The 20,128-nt window shown below is 44.5% G+C and overlaps 2 protein-coding genes across 4 annotated transcripts in view; both read right to left on the bottom strand.

Annotated features, from left to right (window-relative positions):
* The window catches only part of AGBL4 (AGBL carboxypeptidase 4), a 3,151,866-nt gene that overhangs the window by 985,939 nt on the left and 2,145,799 nt on the right, over window positions 1-20,128 (bottom strand). The window lies entirely within an intron of this gene.
* Window positions 1-20,128, bottom strand: part of BEND5 (BEN domain containing 5) — a 107,413-nt gene that overhangs the window by 3,300 nt on the left and 83,985 nt on the right. Inside the window, exons 5-6 of the mRNA XM_073593578.1 lie at window positions 11,459-11,607; window positions 10,942-11,155 (exon numbers count right to left, since the gene is read on the bottom strand). Of these exons, the coding sequence (XP_073449679.1) occupies window positions 10,942-11,155; window positions 11,459-11,607 (363 nt within the window). The remainder of the gene's footprint in view (window positions 1-10,941; window positions 11,156-11,458; window positions 11,608-20,128) is intronic.

Here is a 20,128-nt window from a genome sequence, read left to right as displayed (position 1 = left end):
TCATTTCAGGCTGCAAAGACACAAAATGCCATTATTTTAAAAGGGGGGCAATTCTTTTCAATACCCACTGTATATTGGTAGTAGAGCGCTAAGGGAGACACCAATGATGTGCGTGACTACATTGGTTGTTTAAGCTGTAGCACCCGTTTTATTTGCAGAAGAAATGTGCATAAATTAAATGCTCTAACAATAATTTAAGATAGCTGAACTGCCGATACAAAATAACTACATTTTTGTATATTACTAAACAATTTTTTGAGCCCCTACAGGTAATAATGCTTTTAAAATAAGGGACCCGTACAAGAAAACAAAGAAGAACCCATGTGTGACCCCTCACACTCAGCATAGTATATCTAAGCAGGTCTGAACTACAAAATATCTGTTCCCATGATGCATCAGGAGCCTTCCCTCATTTCTTCTGCATTAGCTGTGCTGTCACTCAGCCTGATATGGTACAGTAGGTGGGCAGGCCCTGGAGTGCTTATTAACTCCTCTCTCTTTGAAAAAAGTAAGAAAAAAAAGAAATGAAAGAAGAGCAAATATTGGATTGGAAGTAGTGAATGCTAATTTCAATAGCTCTTCATTTTGAAGTTAAAAGCAATATCCAGAGTATTTTACTAGAGGGAAGTTCTTCCATACTCGATATGGAATACATATTTTAACAAGTACCTCCCTATACCTCTCACCTGAGCAGAAATACGTCTATACTGTGGAAACCTGTGCAGTCTGTGGGAATGCTCTCTTTAAACCTGTCTCCTTGGTGACATTCATCAGAGAATGGAAACGAGTGCGCTGCGTAAAAAAATCAGCGCTGCAAGAAGCTGAACTGACAACAGGAGCAGCGAGAAGCCTCATTGTACCAATCTCCCAAACTATCTTTTAATGTTTTCAACTTCACTTTGGCTTCTTCCCGGGGAGATCACTGCAGAAAGAGCTGGTCTCACCCTGACAGATGTCACAAGTGGATTACTGCTCTTATAACATTGTAAAGTACCTTGCACCTAAATTACAAGTTCCACTGCAACAGAAATTATATCCTTTTTATCTGAAGGCAGAATTTACTGGGAAGACCGATCAGACCAATCCAAAAAAAAAAAAAAAAATAAAGAAAGCAGGCTTATAGCAAAAAAAAAAAAAAAAATATAGGTTTCTTTTACTAACTGATATGAACTGGAAAAAGGTCAGTTGAAATTGGTGGACTGGTGGCTGACACATACACATTTTATGCATGAGGCCTATGGAGAAGAAACCAGCAAATTACAATAATTGTCTGACAGCAAGACACATATTGCTCTTCCCAGGTTCTATCACTCTAATAGCACTGCATCAATGCAGCACGTCATCAAGAGAATAAGCTACAATTTCATTACCTGAACCTATATCCACGACAGTACAGCATACCCATGTGTTCTGGAGTTATCTCTCCACAACCACCAATCAATTAGATTCAGACTTTAAAGCGGGGTTCCACCCAAATTTTGAACATTATCTCTATGCATTCTCTTCCTTGCCTAGATGCTGACATGCTGTGTAAAAAAATTTAAATCGCCGTACTGTAATTACCTTTTTTTTTCTAATCTTTTTAGCACTTCCTGGTTTTCCTCCCATGGGAGTAGGCGTGTTTCTAGCCTCTCCCAGACCTCCCACAGTCCCCTGGGAGCTAGTCTCAGGCTTCCCAGCATGCATTGTGCAACAGCGTCATCACAACATCTCTGTGAATGCTGGGAGCACAACATTCACTGCATCCAGGAAATACATACTTGTGGGCTTCAAATGCCCACAATGAAGATGGAAACCGCCTTCAGTGAATTTTATAAGTTATTCTTTACAACAAAATCGGACACAGGCGGACTTATTACACAGAACATGTGAGTAGATAATCATGAGAAGAAAAGTTTGTGAATGAACTTCAAAAAAAAAAAAAACGATAGATAGGTGGACCCCCGCTTTAAGTATGAATGTTTGGGGATTCAACAGTAGTAACACAAGTGAAACACCAGTCTTAAGCTGGCCATATATTAACCACTTGAGTCCCGGGAGGTTTTATCCCCTTGATGACCAGGCCATTTTTTGCTATACAGCACTGCGTTACTTTAAAGCGGAGTTCCACCCAAAAATGGAACTTCCGCTTTAAGGGAAGGTGACCTCTTTTTAGAGAGTTCCAGCTCTCACTTCCTCCCGGGGCACCGCGGCCCCGGAAGGAAGTTCACCTCTCCCTCCTCCCTCTCGGCAATCATCTGGAACATGTCACAGGTCACAGCCGGGCGCCCACAGTTGACAATGCCGGCGCCGCAGAGAAGAGGGGGAGACGAGCGGTGCTTCCTTCCCCCGCATCGTTGGACCCTGGGACAGGTGAGTGTCTGATTATCAAAAGTCAGGAGCTGCAATATTTGTAGCTGCTGACTTTTTATTTTTTTATTTTTTGGTGGAACTCCGCTTTAACTGACAAGTGCGCGGTTTTGTGACGCTGTACCCAAAAAAAGTTTTTGTCTTTTTTTCCACAAATAGAGCTTTCCTTTGGTGGTATTTAACCGCCTGCCGACCGTCAATTGACGGCCAGGCGGCGCGGCTCTCTTTGCGGGAGGGCGTCATATGACGTCCTCCCATTTAAACAGGGAATGCGCGCGATCGTGCGCGCGCATCCCTGTTCCTTCGGTGGCGGCGTGTCACAGAGACACCGCTCGCCACCGTAGGGGGTGAACAGCCATTGGACATGGCTGTTTACCACGTGATCGGCCGTGATGAAGTCACGGCCGATCACAGATAGGTCCACCCCATTGTGCACGGCGCACGCGCGCGATCGCGAGCGCGCTGCGCGTGCACGTCGGTGACGGAGTGTTCCCGGGAACACTACTCGTCACCGACGCCGGTAAACAGCCATTGGCTGGCTGTTTACCCACGTGATCGGCTGTGATCCATTCACAGCCGATCATAAATGTAAACACAGAGCGGTAACTAGCTGTTACCAGCTCTTCTCTCCTCACACACCGTTTCCAGTGTGAGGAGAGAAGATCCAGAAGCAGTGAGTTACCGATCTGTGTTCTGTAGTGTCTGCACCAACACCACACCTGTCCCATCGCCCCCCCCCAATTGTCATCTGTCACCCAACAGTCACCAGTGTCACCCAATAAAGTGCACCTGTCACATAAGGGACTGCCATCAGTGACCGTCAGCGGTGCTCCTGTCACCCGTCACAAATCAGTGACCATCAGTGGTGCACCTGTCACCCGTCAGCCATCACCCGTCACCCATCAGTGACCGCCAGCCGTCACCCATCAGTGACCGCCAGCCATCACCCGTCACCCATCAGTGACCGCCAGCCGTCACCCATCACCCATCAGTGACCGCCAGCCGTCACCCATCAGTGACCACCAGCCATCACCCGTCACCCATCAGTGACCGCCAGCGGTGCTCCTGTCACCCATCACAAATCAGTGACCATCAGCGGTGCACCTGTCACCCATCAGCCATCACCCGTCACCCATCAGTGACCGCCAGCCGTCACCCATCAGTGACCGCCAGCCGTCACCCGTCACCCATCAGTGACCGCCAGCCGTCACCCATCAGTGACCGCCAGCCATCACCCGTCGCCCATCAGTGACCGCCAGCGGTGCTCCTGTCACCCGTCACAAATCAGTGACCATCAGCGGTGCACCTGTCACCCGTCAGCCATCACCCATCAGTGACCGCCAGCCATCACCCGTCACCCATCAGTGACCGCCAGCCATCACCCGTTACCCATCACCTGTCACCCATCAGTGACCATCAGCCATCACCAGAAAGTGTCCGTGGCCTGTCACCCATCAGTGACCATCGCCTGTCACACCGTCATCACCGATCAGTGAACGTCAGCTGCCACCTATCGCACAGCCCATCAGTGACCGTCACCTGCCACCTGTCACACCGCGTCATGTCCAAAAGAGTATACAGCAGTGAGGAGGCGTTCCAGATCCTCTCCATGACCGATGAGAGCAACGGGGAGTTCTCATCAGATTCCAATTTGGATTCTGATTCAAGTTCGGCATTTGAACCAAATAGTGAATCGACAAATGATTCGGAGGAAGAATGGGTCCCTCCCAAAAGGGCACGGCACTCTGGAAACCAGGATTATATTCCCAGGCCCAGTACCAGCGCTGCCACCACCAATAGGCCCCAGGAACAAATTCCCAGGCCCAGTACCAGCGCTGCTGCCAGCGTTAGGCCCCGGGAACAAATGCCCAGTACCAGCGCTGCCACCACCAATAGGCCCCAGGAACAAATTCCCAGGCCCAGTACCAGCGCTGCCACCAGCGTTAGGCCCCGGGAACAATTGCCCAGTACCAGCGCTGCCGCCGGCAATAGGCCCCAGGAACAAATGCCCAGACCCAGTACCAGTCCTGCCACATCACGCCTGAGTACCAGCACAGGAAATTCCAATCCAACTACTGGAGTGTCACACCCCCCAAGAGCCAGGGCCTCTACATACATGCCAGATGGTCTTGCCAACCCAATATGGCTGCCTTCCAACTCGGCATCACCAATTATTCCCCCGTTCACAGCACTGCCAGGTGTGCAGACCAACACCCAAAATTTCTCAGAGATTGATTTCTTTCATATGTTTTTGCCCGACACTATGCTGCAATTTATTGTGGACCAGACAAATGTGTATGCCCAGCAATATATTGCCAACAACCCCCAATCATCCTATGCCCGTCCTTTTGAGTGGAGAGATCTGAATTTGGAGGAGTTCAAAATGTTTATGGGCCTCACCCTAAACATGGGGATTACAAAAAAAAATGAAGGACATGCCTATTGGTCCACCCACCCCATCCACAATATGCCCATTTATTCTGCCCTAATGTCCAGGTCCCGATACAAGATGATAATGCGCTTTCTTCACTTCAGCGACGACACACAGTGCCCTCCCCACAATCATCCAAATTACGACAAGTTATACAAGATTCGCCCACTGATAAATTTCTTTTCTCAACAATTTGCAGAACTCTATGTCCCCGATCAGAAAATTTGCGTCGATGAGTCCCTGGTACCCTTTTCAGGCCGGCTAGGAATAAAGCAGTATATTCCTAGCAAAAGGGCCAGATACGGAGTAAAGTTATACAAGCTATGTGAGAGAGCCACGGGATATTTGTATGCATTCCGCATATATGAAGGAAAAGATTCCCAGCTCCAGCCCCCTGAGTGCCCGGCCTACATGGGCACAACTGGAAAGATTGTATGGGACCTGGCATACCCACTTCTAAACAAAGGATATCACATTTACGTTGACAACTTTTACACCAGCCTGCCCCTTTTCAAACACTTATACATCGCAAAAACCCTGGCCTGTGGAACCTCCAGAAAAAATAGAAAGGGCTTCCCACAATCTTTAGTGAACAAAAAGCTGCGAAGGGGGGAAAGAGCATCATTGAGATGCAACGAAGTGCTGGCCTTGAGGTGGAAGGATAAGAGGGACGTGCACATGATGTCTACCATCCATGAAGACACTGCAATTGTGGTACAAAGAAGACAAGGTCCCATTGAAAAGCCAACATGTGTCCAAGATTATAATCTCTACATGGGGGGGGTAGATTTTAACGATCAAATGATTCAGCCCTATTTGTCAATCAGGAGGTCCCGATTCTGGTATAAGAAGGTAGCAATTTATTTCATCCATTTGGCCATTTACAATTCCTACGTAGTCTACACCAAATCCATTGAAAGCCCCGCCCCCTTCCTAAAATTCATAGAAGAAGTTGTCACGTCCCTCATCTATCACCAAAGACCCCCCCAAGAAGACCTTCGCTCTGAGGCTGTTTGCCGACTCCATGAGCGCCACTTCCTCTTCAGCATTCCACCATCTGAAGCAGGCCGAAGACGGCAAAAAAAATGTCGCGTGTGCACCAAAAGAGGATTTAGAAGAGATACCAGCTACCATTGTCCCCAGTGTCCCTCCCAACCTGGCCTTTGCATTGGTGAATGCTTCCAAATTTATCACACATCCATAAAATATTAGCCCATATTTTTAACCATTTCCCCATTTTCATCATCTGTGCTGACCATTTTCCATTCTTTCCCAAATAACCATGCCACTGCCTTCCATGTGAACTGACCCTGGCCTGTTTTTTGACTATGCCTCTGCCTACCGTTTGGACTGCTTTCATGTGAACTGACCCTGGCCTGTTTTGTGACTATGCCTCTGCCTACCGTTTGGACTGCCTCCACGTGAACTGACCCTGGCCTGTTTTATCAACTACTCTACTGCCTACCGCTTGGACTGCTTACATGTGAACCGACCCTGGCCTGTTTTATGGACTATGCTTTTGCCTACCGCTTGGACTGATCTGTTGCCCTGCTACTGTAGTACACAGGGGTCTCACATATGTGAGGGGCTCCAGAATTGTTTTTCCGGTTGGAGAAAACAATTATTTTTGTTTTCTCCGGGTTTCGGAATTAGGGTCTGGAGTCCGGAGGCTTCATAGAGATTTGGGTGGGTCGAAGCCTCTACCCCTGTGCACAGGTCTTACCTGATTGTGGCCCTCAGCCTGCTGCTGACTTACTGCCACCATGCCCATGCCTGTCGCGGTACAATAATGAGTGTCTGCAGTTAACAGTGTACCAGGACCAATATTATGGCTGTGCTGGCTGTCTCTGCCTGGACAATTTCTATGGACTGTGCTGTGCCGACTATAGACAATATTCCTGCCTGCTGTCTGGATAGTTAATATTGCTGTCGCTAAGCACCTCCCTGCCTGCTGCCTGGACCAGTGCTCTCCTCTGTGGATACTACTAAAAGCACAGGTAATGCTTTTTTTTTACCCAGTCTGCAATAGAATTTATTTTGGATTGTAATTCTTGGTATGTGCATGCTATGTGTTAGAAATATGAAGGGTTTTCAAAAATGATAGGTTGCCAGGAAATTATATATGTCATTTATGCTCCTAGAACGCCTGATGGTGCTACTTTGATGTTGGGCCTCTGTATGTGGCCAGGCTGTGTAAAAGTCTCACACATGTGGTATCGCCATACTCAGGAGGAGTAGCAGAATGTATTTTGGGGTGTCATCTTTGCTACGTACATGCTATGTGTTGGAAATATCTGATAAATAGACAACTTTGTGTAAAAAAAAAAATGCGTTTTCATTTTTTTCCACATTTTCCAAAAACTTCTGGAAAAAAAAGAACCGTTCAAAAGACTCATTATGCCTCATAGATTATACGTTGGGGTGTTTGCTTTCCAAAATGGGGTCATTTTGGGGGCAATTCCATTGTCCTGGTGCTCCAGGGCCTTCAAAAATGCAATAGGTGGTTGAGAAATGAGATGTGTCATTTAGGCTCGTAGAACGCATGAAGATGCTACTTCAATGTTCGGCCTTTGTATGTGGCCAGGCTGTATAAAAGTCTCACACATGTGGTATCGCCATACTCAGGAGGAGTAGCAGAATGTATTTTGGGGTGTAATTTGTTGTATGCATATGCTCTGAGAGAGAAATAACCTGTTAATATGACAATTTTGTAAAAAAAAAAAAAAATCTTCATTTTGCAAAGAATTGTGGGAAAAAATTACAACTTAAAAAAAATCACCATGCTACTTACTTAATACCTTGGAATGTCTACTTTCTAAAAAGGGGTCATTTAGGGGGTATTTGTACTTTTCTGACTTGTTAGTGTACCAAGAAATGAGATAGACCATCACTACATCTGTGTGATCAGATGTGATCAATTTTCAGTGATTGGCACCATAGTTTGTAGACTCTATAACTTTCACAAAGATCAAATAATTTACACTAATTTGGGTTATTTTTACCAAAGCTATGTAGCAGTATAAATTTTGGCCAAAATTTATGAAGAAAAATTACTAATTTGCAAAATTTTATGACAGAAACAAAGAAAAAGGCATTTTTTTCACAAAATTTATGGTCTTTTTTATTTATAGCACAAAAAATAAAAAACCCACTAGTGATTAAATACCACCAAAAGAAAGCTCTATTTGTGTGAAAAAAAGGACGCAAATTTCATATGGGTACAGTGTTGCACGACTGAGTAATTGTCATTCAAAGTGTGAGAGCGCTGAAAGCTGAAAATTGGTCTGGGCAGGAAGGGGGTGTAAGTGCACTGTATTGAGGTGGTTAATCACCACATTGGTTTTTATTTTTTGCGCTATAAACAAAAAAGACCGTCAATTTAAAAAAAAAAAAAAAAAATTACACAATTGTTTACTTTCTGTTTTAAAACATAACCAATGGATTTCAAAAATTAAATTTCTTCATAAATTTAGGCCAATATGTATTGTGCTACATATTTTTGGTAAAAAAAAAATCCCAATAAGCGTATATTGATTGGTTTGCGCAAAAGTTATAGCGTCTACAAAATTGGGGATATTTTAATTTACTTCTTTTTAAAAAATTTTTTACTAGTAATGGAGGTGATCAGTGACTTATAGCAGCACTGCAATATTGCGACGGACAAATTGGACACCTAACACACTTTTTGGGGGCCAGTAACACTAATACAGTGATTAGTGCGATAAAAATATGCACTGTCACTGTACTAATAACACTGACAGGGAAAGGGTTAACATCAGGAGCGATCAAAGGGTTAAATGGGTGGCTAGAATGTGCTTACTTATGCCCGGTACACACGATCCGATTATCGGACGAATGATAGTCCGTTTTTTTTTTTTTGCATGCTGATCTCACGTCGAATCTGATGAGTTTACTAAAGTCACGAAAATTCCCGTACGACAGCATAAAAATTCGGAAGTGATGTCATGTGTTGTAGTGCATTTGTATTGCATTTTCAAACGATAGGTGTACTGATGAAACGAAAATCGTACGATCTAGCATCGTACGGAAAAAATGTCCGATAGAATAATATCGGATGAACTGTCCTGATCGGCTCTCGAAAGCTCTGTACTAACGATCCGATTATCGTACGATCGATTACAATGCGGCATTTTTCGTACGATTTTCGAATTGTGCCGTCGATCATGGGCAGCTGATGCCGCACTCATCTTCACTGCAGAGAAGAGATAAAACGTATGTCAAGGGCGCTCAGAATGTCAGGACCAGGCAGTTATTGTCTTTGTTGGATGGATGACGTGGTCTTCAAACACTTAGGGCTGCACTCAAAGAGGGAAGCAATCTCTAATAGAAAACAAATAAAAGAAAAAAAAAGACAAAAAGGCGCCTCTAGGTGCAGAATTAAAACTTTTAATATCCCCAAACAAGATTAAAAACACTTACAGAATCGAGGATAAGAAGAAGCATAACATGGATGTATGAAGTAAGTGATCCGGCATCAGGAGGTCCCAGTGTATCACAGCTTTCCAGGGATAACGATTTGCAGCAGCAGAAGGTCCCAGGATAACCAGCAGGTGAACATCCCAGGCTCTGGGAACACTGGTGAAGCAATCGCGTCGTCTGAGTCAGCATGGAGCATTAATCCCGGAAATGACGTCAGCGGGAGGGGACAACAACCAGCATGGACCGCAAACAGGAAATATGTCATCAAAATGGGACACGTTTCGGAACTACTGATTGGTTCCTTCTTTAAGCCAATGACAACAGGTTTGTAGAAGCTGAGCTTCTTATAGTCTATGGGCGGAGCTGTGGTTGGGGCTACCGCCCACCGCCCCACCCACAGCTCCGCCCATAGACTATAAGAAGCTCAGCTTCTACAAACCTGTTATCATTGGTTTGAAGAAGGAACCAATCAGTAGTTCCGAAACGCGTCCCATTTTGATGACATATTTCCGGTTTGCGGTCCATGCTGGTTGTTGTCCCCTCCCACTGACGTCATTTCCGGGATTCATGCTCCATGCTGACTCAGACGACGCGATTGCTTCACCAGTGTTCCCAGAGCCTGGGGTGTTCACTTGCTGGTTATCCTGGGACCTTCTGCTGCTGCAAATCGTTATCCCTGGAAAGCTGTGATACACTGGGACCTCCTGATGCCGGATCACTTGCTTCATACATCCATGTTATGCCTCTTCTTATCCTAGATTCTGTAAGTGTTTTTAATCTTGTTTGGGGATATTAAAAGTTTTAATCCTGCACTTAGAGGCGCCTTTTTTTCTTTTAACTGCAGAGAAGAGAGCAGGAGGCAGCACAGTAATGGACAGAGGGCAGGAGCAGGGGCTGCCTTCATTGACCTTTCAAGATACCCTGCAGGTGATTGGTTATTGGGACACTAGGCGGTCCTAGCAACCAATCACCAGCTTGTTAATATGAAAAGTTAGCTCCGGCAGCTCCCACCCTCCATCCAATACTGTGCTACCTCTTGCTCTGCTGTACACTGACTGTAAGGTAGGAGAGTGCTACCACTGTGACAGGGGATTATGTGAAGGGGACAGAGGACACTACTGTGGGGGGGGGGGGGGGGCGGGTGATGTGAAGGGAGGCAGAGGACACTGCTTTGGGGAAGGGGCAAAGAACACTACTGTGTGGGGGGCAGCGGACACTACTGAGGGGAGTGGGGGAGAAGTGGACACTAGTGTGTGTGTGTGTTTAGGGGAGGGGGGGTACAGAGTACAGATCTTAACCTCTAAAAGGTTGCCTATCCCTGCACTAGAGTGAGCTGGCCCCCTTTTGGTTTAAATAGTGTCTAAACTCAAACAGGCCCAGCAACCTACATTTGTATTAACACAGTTCAATAAACAGCGACTTCAGAAGCCCCACTGTGATTCCCCTACACAGAGCCTTATATGACCAGTAAGACAACATTACATCATTCCACAATGGTTGACATGGCCCTCAAGCGAGACATTTGTCTGAAATTTTTGTGCTCTTGTCTGCACTGGAAAAATGACACTTGGAGTGGTTGCTATCCAACATTGATATTTGTTTTCAGACATGTCAGAATTTAGAATGGGTCTCATGGTATGGGCATATAATCATTATCAGTAGCACTATGTAGGTGCATCCTTTGCAGTACAGGCATGGTAAAAGGAATCTGCACAGCGCACCTCTGATAACGCTCAGTTTGTGGGGTGAGAGGGGAGGTTTAGGACTTGCGTCCTTTTTTTTCTTTGTTGCCACGCCAGTGACACTTCGGTTCTTCAGGACATCAGTTCCCCAAATCATAACCGCCAAGTTCTTGGTGTACTTGGAGTCTCCCTGTGTGGTTTGTAACTGGTGCCATTTTTCTTCATTCACCCACACACCACTTCCCAGATGGACCTGAATGAATAAGAGCAAGACTTTATCATCAATCGGGAAAAAAATATCTCTTGAATGATTGATTAAACATGAACAAAGGCTGTCAAATATCAAAAATGAAATATCTGTCCTACTACAATGTTTATAATAGGGGTTGGGGAGGTGTCATATTTATTAAAAGGGTATGTCTAAAAAAGCAGATATCAACTTTTAAAGCAATAGTGAGATCTAGAAGAAGGGAATAAGACAGTAAATAGGTAATGTTGGCAGTTAAAACAGCACAATAGCAGAGAAATAATACATACGATTTAATGTGCTCTTTACCTTCCCATTCTCTAGGATATATTTATCCAGAACTGGGGCAGACGTGGGGTAGAATGAGGATGTATTGGCCTCTTCGTTGGTCAGTTTCTGTATTTCCGGCTCAGGCTCACACAGATCTAAAGATTCAGCCTTCAGGTCAATAGTGAAACCTGGAAATCAGAAGAAAGAAGAGTATGTAGTAAACAAAGTATGATCAAAGCAAGGCATTGAGCTGTGTACGATTCAATTTACTGAACAAGTCTAAAAAGAAGGTACCAAGCTGTGCACAGATGACTATTGTTCACGGACAGATAGAAAATTTCATTATGAAAACTGTGGGCCTCATCAAAGCTGTTATTAATGTGCTTATAAACCCTTACATATACCTAGTGAAGTGACTAGCCTCAGATGATACAAAGATGAAACAAATCTTCCTACAAAAGTTGCACCGGTTTATCTGCGCCCCTAATCAGCTACAGTCATTCAAAGTACACAATTCAAAAGCTAATTTTCAGCTCCAGAAGGCAGGGGGCAGGAAAATCACACACTGCTCTGCATACAGCAGAGAGCTGAATGGAATCAGAGACCAGATTGTAGGGAATGGACACACCATTTCAACTTTAAGGTTTATTTTTTTTATCTTAACTGATTGCAGTAAGGTAAAAAACCTTCTGTTGCAGAGTATCCATGCCCCACCCCTTATACTTACCTGAGCCTGATCTCCATCCAGTGCTATGCATGAGCAGCAGCTCTCCCAGCTCCCTCCCTCCTCATTGGGCATATTAATAGGAGCAGGAGGCATCGGCTCCCATTGCTATCAATCAAATCCTATGATGAGGGAGCGGGGGGGTACCGAGCCCCATTGTCTGCAGATGCAGACAGGGCAGCCTGGGAGGGAGCTCACATGAGTGTCACCATAGCCAGGAGAGATGGGGGGGGGGGGGGACCCAAGGAGAGGAGAATCAGGGCTGGCCTGTGCAAAACCATTACACAGAACAGGTACAGTGGATATAAAAAGTCTACACACTCCTGTTAAAATGTCAGGTTTCTGTGGTGTAAAAATGAGATGAAGATAAATCATTTCAGAACTTTTTTCACCTTTAATGTGACCTATAAACTGTACAACTCAATTGAAATCTTTTAGGTGGAGGGAAGTAAAAACTAAAATAATATGGTTGCATAAGTGTGCACACCCTTAAACGAATACTTTGTTGAAGCACCTTTTGATCTTACTACAGTGCTCAGTCTATTTGGGTATGAGTCTATCAGCATGGCACATCTTGATTTGCCAATATTTGCCCACTCTTCTTTGCAAAAACACTTCAAATTTGTCAGAATGCGGAGCATCTCCTGTGCACAGCTCTCTTCAGATCACCCCACAGATTTTCAATCGGATTCAGGTCTGGGCTCTGGCAGGGCCATTACAAAACTTGAATCTTCTTCTGGTGAATCCATTCCTTTGTTGAGTTGGATGTATGCTTTGGGTCGTCATGCTGAAAGATGAAGTTCCTCTTCATGTTTAGCTTTCTAGCAGAAGCCTGAAGGTTTTGTGCCAATATTGACTGGTATTTGGAACTGTTCATAATTCCCTCTACCTAAGAAAAACAGCCCCAAAGCATAATGCTGCCACCACCATGCTTCACTGTGGGTATGGTGTTCTTTTGGTGATGTGCAGTGTTGTTTTTGCACCAAACATATTTTTTGGAATTATGGTCAAAACGTTCAACCTTGGTTTCATCAGATCATAACACATTTCCCCACATGCTCTTGGGAGACATCAGATGTGTTTTTGCAAAATTAATTTAGCTGGGCTTGGATGTTTTTATTTGTAAGAAAAGGCTTCCATTTTGCCACTTTAGCCCATAGCCCAGACATATGAAAAATATGGGAGATTGTTGTCACATGTACCACACAGCCAGTACTTGCCAGCTATTCCTACAGCTCCTTTAATATTGCTGTAGGCCTCTTGGCAGCCTCCCTGACCAGTTTTCTTCTCTTCTTTTCATCAATTTTGGAGGGATGTCCAGTTCTTGGTAATGTCACTGTTGTGCCATATTTTCTCCACTTGATGATGACGTCTTCACTGTGTTCCATGGTATATCGAATGCCTTGGAAATTCTTTTGTACCCTTCTCCTGACTGATACCTTTTAACAATGAGATCCCTCTGATGCTTTGAAAGCTCTCTGCGGACCATGGCTTTTGCTGTAGGATCCGACTAAGAAAATGTCAGGAAAGACCTACTAGAACAGCTGAACTTTATTTGGGGTTAATCAGAGGCCCTTTAAAATGATGGCAGGTGTGTACTGACTCCTATTTAACATGAGTTTGAATGTGATTGCTTAATTCTGAACACAGCTTCATCCCCAGTTATAAGAGGGTGTGCACACTTAGGCTTAATGTACACGGTATGTTTTTACAACCTCTCCTGAACAATTTAACTTGACAGATAGTAACCCATGTTTAAGGGGGGGGGGGGCTGGGCTGCTGCTCCGTGTCTGAATGGGGGCACTTAAAAGGAGGGAGGGGCCAGGAACACTGAAGAGGGACCTCAGAAGAGGAGGATCTGGGCTGCTCTTTGCAAAACCAACTGCACAGAGGAGGTAAGTATGACGTTTGTTGTTTTTTTTTTTTTAAAGACTTTACAATCAATTTAAGGGTACAGATGACTTATATCTGCAAATTGTCTGAACTGTGAGCACTTTCCACAGACAAGCAAAGGCAAGAGCAATGCGGCCGTCTCCTTCATAGATGTTGTCGGTTCAGCCACAGCAGGAGGGGAGGGGGTAGGTCAGACCTGATAACTATGGTTAGAAAGCACTTACAAACATGGGACAAAGAACTACATATACTATGTCCCTCAGGGGACAGAACTGTAAAACAATTATCAAAGATCTTTAAACAATTGTCATTTTCCTGTGGCGGTTTGGATTTGATTGGTTAGTGAAAGTAAAAATAGATTGTTCGTTCAAAAGACATTTTGATAAATAAGTGCTAAATCTTGGAATAATCTTATGAATATTGTATCTATTTCTTCTTTCAGTAAGAAATGGTGAGAAAGGTAAAGCAGTTTTGCTGTGGTTCAGGGGTAGGATTAGGGAATGTTTCTGACTCCATTTTACTGTGTGATCCCGGGGATCAGGCGCTCAGGGTCTGAGTCGGGAAACAAATTCCTCGGGCCTTATACAGTGCATGACCTTATTTACTGCTTTGGGAGTTTGCGTTTCTTCACTGCTATAGCCTATGTCTCCCTCTTGCCTTCGTGTTCTCTGTTTTTTCTTTTTATTTGTCTATTTCACCGTACAATAAAACCCTCTGAGGTGTAGGATTGCTATTTCTGCAGATGAAGTCCAGGCTTAAATCACTGTTACTGCAGAAAACCTTTTTTTATTGTAAGCCACCGATCTGTTCTAGAGGAAAATTTCATACCTCGCAACTGTCCTTGTTTTGCCGAGACACTTCTAGCTTTTGCTTCTCTAGAATGATGGCCCTTAAAAAGAAAATAATGGGTGTTGTTGCTATTTTAAATAGGGATTCGTTTTGTTGGTTGGAGCTTATTATTGAAGGATATGAGCATGCATTTATTTATTTACACTAAAATGCAAAAAAAAAGGGAATTATTTTTTTTTTAAAGAGCTATGGGCCGAAGTGACGTTTTGATGTTGCTTCTGCCCTGCAATGGTATAGAGCTGAGTGGGGGCCATCTTCCCCTCACTCAGCTCTTACCACACAGAGAGAAGGATCCGATCGCTTCCGCCACTACCAGCGGGCACCCAGAACGCAGCGGGAGGGGGGCCCCGCTCCCACCGCCAATAAAAGTGATCTTGCCGCAAATCTGCTGCAGAGACCACTTTTATCTGAAACCAGACCGCTGACTGAAGAAGAGGAAATCGGGGTTATGGCAGCTAGCTGCAGCCATAACAACAGGATTCCTCTTTAAAGTGCCGACGTATATCGGTGTGAGTCGGTCCGGAAGTGGTTAAAGTGTTACTAAACCCAGGGCCCTGCATTCCCTATATCTGGTCTCCCACAGTACAATAAAATAAAAGTCTAGAGTGTAGCGCTTAAATGTAATAATAATGATCAAATAACAGTTCAATTAAAGAGGAGATAAAGATGTTGAGGAACCTCCACCGACTTCAATGTGAACGGAAAAAAGCACACCACACCCAAGTCATTTCAATCTGCTTACCAGAAAGACATAAAAGATATGCAATATAATCATATATCACAGGGGGTCAAACACAGCTGTCACATTCAAAACTCTGAAGACCGACCAAAAGCCCGTAAGGTAAAGAAAAAACAGTCTTTATTGAGGCGCCTCTGATGATATCCTTCTGGCTGGCCGATGCAAGCACGCTAATAGCCGCGGAATCTTTATATCATGATGTTTGTCCTTTTACCCCTGTAAGTAGACTACAATAAAGACTGTTTTTTCTTGTCAAAGTATTTTATTGGTTTTCAGACAGAAAAATACAGTGTAACATGAATATCAACTAATGAATCACTATGTCCGATATACAAGAATAATACATTCAACTTAGACAGTAACCGGCCAAGCGCTATGCATAAGGGGAACGAAGTGGACAATCGTCTCCCAACACCCTCATTGGGTTCTAGCTGTGTCGAGAGAAGTGAGGGCACTCCATCCCCTTTTGTGGTAGCTTGTGCACCAGAGGCCTCTATCAAACCAATACTGAGACTGTAGATCTCTCATGAGTGCTCTGTATAACAGAACCTCCAGCAGCCCCATGGGGGCCTGTATCGAGCCTGGTTAATAATTTGTACTAGCCTACTAGGCTTCAAGATGTGATCCAGGAAGGAAGATTATAGTGTATAGTACACTATAGGAGTAGTTAGAAGAATAGAGGGGAAGAAGAAGAAGAAAGTAAAGCGTTGCCAACCATAGAGAAGTTAAATTTTCTCTATAAGTGATTGTTGGTGCCGGGTATCATGGAAATTCCCACATATTGAGCCTAGGGTTCCCAGATTGATTCAAACTGTTTGGACGTATCTAGAAGTACACTGATTAGCCTTTCTTGGGCCATTATCCAAGAAATTTTCTTTTTTGTGGCGTTAATAGATACTTTTGGTTGTTTCCACGCTTTGGCTATTGAAATTTTCTCCCCTGTCAGGATAAAGCGGATCAATGTGCGTGACAGTTTGGGGATGTTTGGTACGTAGCCGTTCAGAAGGGCTATGGATGGGTTTTGAGTCACCGGACATTTTGTGACTTTACGTATGATGTGGAAGATATTATTCCAATATCCTCTGATTTTTGGGCATTCCCACCATGTATGTATCATAGTCCCCAAGCTGTGGCATCCTCTGAAGCATAGCGGTGAGGTGGCTGGAAATATGGAAGCTAGTCTGGAGGGCACTAGGTACCCTCTAGGATATCTCGTGAAAAGTTTTATGTTACCTTCTAAGAGTGAGGTGTTGTACATACCTTTAAGAGATCTAGAAAACGACTCATGCCAATCCTCTACATCTCGTTCCTCCTGAAGGTCCAAGACTGTTTTTTCTTTACCTTACGGGCTTCACTATTATTGCTTTTTCCTCCTATCGGGTAACATCTTTGTTGGTGAGTGTATATCCTGCCAAGTTCTCCCTGGAAGTTTTGAAGATTATTTGAGATTGGTGAATTTGGAACCCTTTTGGTCGGTCTTCAGAGTTTGGAATGTGACACCTGTGTTTGACCCCCTCTGATTTATAATTATATTGCATATTCTTTATGTCTTTCTGGTAAGCAGATTGAAATGACTTGGGTGTGGTGTGCTTTTTTCCATGAACATTGAAGTCGTGGAGGTTCCTCAACATCTTTATCTCCTCTTTAACTGAACTGTTATTTGATCATTATTATTATATTTAAGCGCTGCACTCTGGACTTTTATTTTATTTGTTTGACGAATCAACAAACTGTGCTGGCTGCTTTATTTTTTGTTTTATTTTAGTTAGCGCAGATACTCGTTCACCCTGTTTTTTACCCTCCCACAGTACAAGAATTGCAATTATTTTAGTAAATATAAACTGCTAAATACCTTTTCTGATCAGCAGTATATAGCAATCTTGTGACTTCTGTCAGTGTCTGGTTACAGCTTGTAGGAGGAGTTTTCATTCTGCACTGATTGTTCTATCAGGATGCAGGACCCCTGACCCTCTGTCTGGACAGTGCTGATTGGCCCTGTGCTGATCACATGCACCCTCCCAAGAAAAAAAAAAAACACTCTAGCACTACACACCAAACTGAGCATGTGCAGCTTGTCCCCTGACTCTGTGTTATCAGGAAATATATTGGGGATAGTGAAAGGAGGAGAAGATCAGAGAAGACAAGATCAAATAACATTTTTGCACAATGCAGAGGATTAACCCCTTAGGTTCCACAGTGAGTATAACAAGCATGCTTTACTGCATATAAAGACTGATTTTACTGTTGTGGGTTTAGTAACAATTTAATAGCGGTTATCGGATCAACTGTAGTAGGAGGGGAGTGGGTAGGCAGGACCTATAACTAGGGTTAGAGCCATCATCATTTTTTTTATTCATTTCTGTCCCCTATGGTACAAAGTACATGTAGTGCTTTGTCCCATATTTGCAAGGCCTCGTTCACACTGATACGATTTCAGATGCGACTTCGGCTGCATTGAATTGCATGAAATAACAGTGGTTTCAAAGGTGCCCGTTCACATCAATGCAGCACAGCTGTAATGCAACATTGAAGTCACCATAACAAGTCTGGGTTCACACAGGAGTGAAGAAGAAAACGCATGTGATTGGAATAGGAAATCTCATTCCTGTTCAAATCACATGCGATTCTTTGTAGTGCGATTTTAGCCCATTAATTTTGCATGAGCTCAAATCACACTGCACCACACAAAAAGGTTTTAGGTATCTGAAGTACTCATTCAAATGCTTAGTATCGGCACCAATACCGATATAACACTAGAGCCAACAATACTGCTAAGGTGTAAGCACCTTGGTGTTTTAAAGTACCTCAGTTTCTGTGTGCTTGTGGATCCCTTAAATCCTAAGAACTGGCTGCACACTCTATCAAGTTTTGCCTAGGCCTATGCAAAGCCTGTCCCCTTAAATGCTCATTATTCAACAAACAGTCCAATTTCAGGGGCCAGTATAGGCTGTAGCATTTGATTGTTGAATGAAGCTGGTGAGACTTTTGCACCAGAAGGGGGCAGATATTAAAGAGGTACTGCAGTCTGCTCACATAATTTGTAATAAAAACATATTTGCCATTCTGAAGCTTCCCCCCAACCACTTTGCATATTATTCTATATATACTGTGATTCTGTACTTGCCAAATATGCAGCAAAAATCTCCCTCCACTGAGTCTGACTGCATCCATTTTAACTGTGGGCAGCTGAAGCTGCTGACTGTTCACTTCCTGGATTTACACAGACACACACCTCCAGCTCTGGAGCTCCTTTTGTCCCTCTTATGACTCACCCCCCTCCCTTCCTGGCAAACTCACACAAGAGTTAGAGAGCTGTGCATGATGTCATAAGCCTAGGCTTTTTACCAGACAAGAAACAGGAAGTGGGCTGTAAAAGGCATTTACTGGCAGAAAAAAAAATGTTTTACTATCCAAAGTTAAAACAACAAGAAGATTTAATAGATGGAAAGTTGAAAAAATGACTGAAGGTCTGCTTTAAAGTAGACATGAGCAAAAGTTCATGCCTCATATACAGGCTAGTCAAAGGATCCACATGCTCCACAAAAACTGAAATAAAGACAAAAAAAAGGTACTTGAAGGCATCACGAGGTGCTTTCAGAATTGATAGCATAGTTACCGTATTTATTGGCGTATAACGCGCACTTTTTCCCCCTGAAAATAGGGGGAAAATCGCGGGTGCGTGTTATACGCCAGGAGCGTACTTCGGAGGGGAACGAGTGCCACCGGAAATCACTGAGCCGTCATCTCCTCTCCACTCGGCTCTCACATCACACACAAAGTCCTGCCTCCGCCATCGGTATTGGACCAGTGTTCTGTCCATCACAGGAGCTGGTCCAATGCCGATGGCGGAGGTGGGACTGTGTGTGTCACTGCCAACTGAGAGCCGAGGAAACAGATGATGGCTCGGCTCGCAGATGGGGACAAAACAGTCCGCAGATGGGCACAAAACAGGCCGCAGATGGGGACAAAACAGGCCGCAGATGGGCACAAAACAGGCCGCAGATGGGCACAAAACAGGCCGCAGATGGGCACAGAACAGGCCGCAGATGGGGACAAAACAGGCTGCAGATGGGCACAGAACAGGCTGCAGATGGGCACAGAACAGGCTGCAGATGGGCACAGAACAGGCTGCAGATGGGGACAGAACAGGCTGCAGATGGGGACAGAACAGGCTGCAGATGGGGACAGAACAGGCTGCAGATGGGGACAGAACAGGGTGCAGATGGGGACAGAACAGGGTGCAGATGGGGACAGAACAGGGTGCAGATGGGGACAGAACAGGGTGCAGATGGGGACAGAACAGGGTGCAGATGGGGACAGAACAGGGTGCAGATGGGGACAGAACAGGGTGCAGATGGGGACAGAACAGGGTGCAGATGGGGACAGAACAGGCTGCAGATGGGCACAAAACAGGCTGCAGATGGGCACAGAACAGGCTGCAGATGGGCACAGAACAGGCTGCAGATGGGGACAGAACAGGCTGCAGATGGGGACAGAACAGGCT

Source organism: Aquarana catesbeiana, linkage group LG07 (genome assembly GCF_042186555.1).
Source record: "Aquarana catesbeiana isolate 2022-GZ linkage group LG07, ASM4218655v1, whole genome shotgun sequence".
NCBI classification, from domain to species: domain Eukaryota; kingdom Metazoa; phylum Chordata; class Amphibia; order Anura; family Ranidae; genus Aquarana; species Aquarana catesbeiana.
Note: the sequence above shows the minus strand (reverse complement) of the source record. Positions and strands in the feature narration are given on the sequence as shown.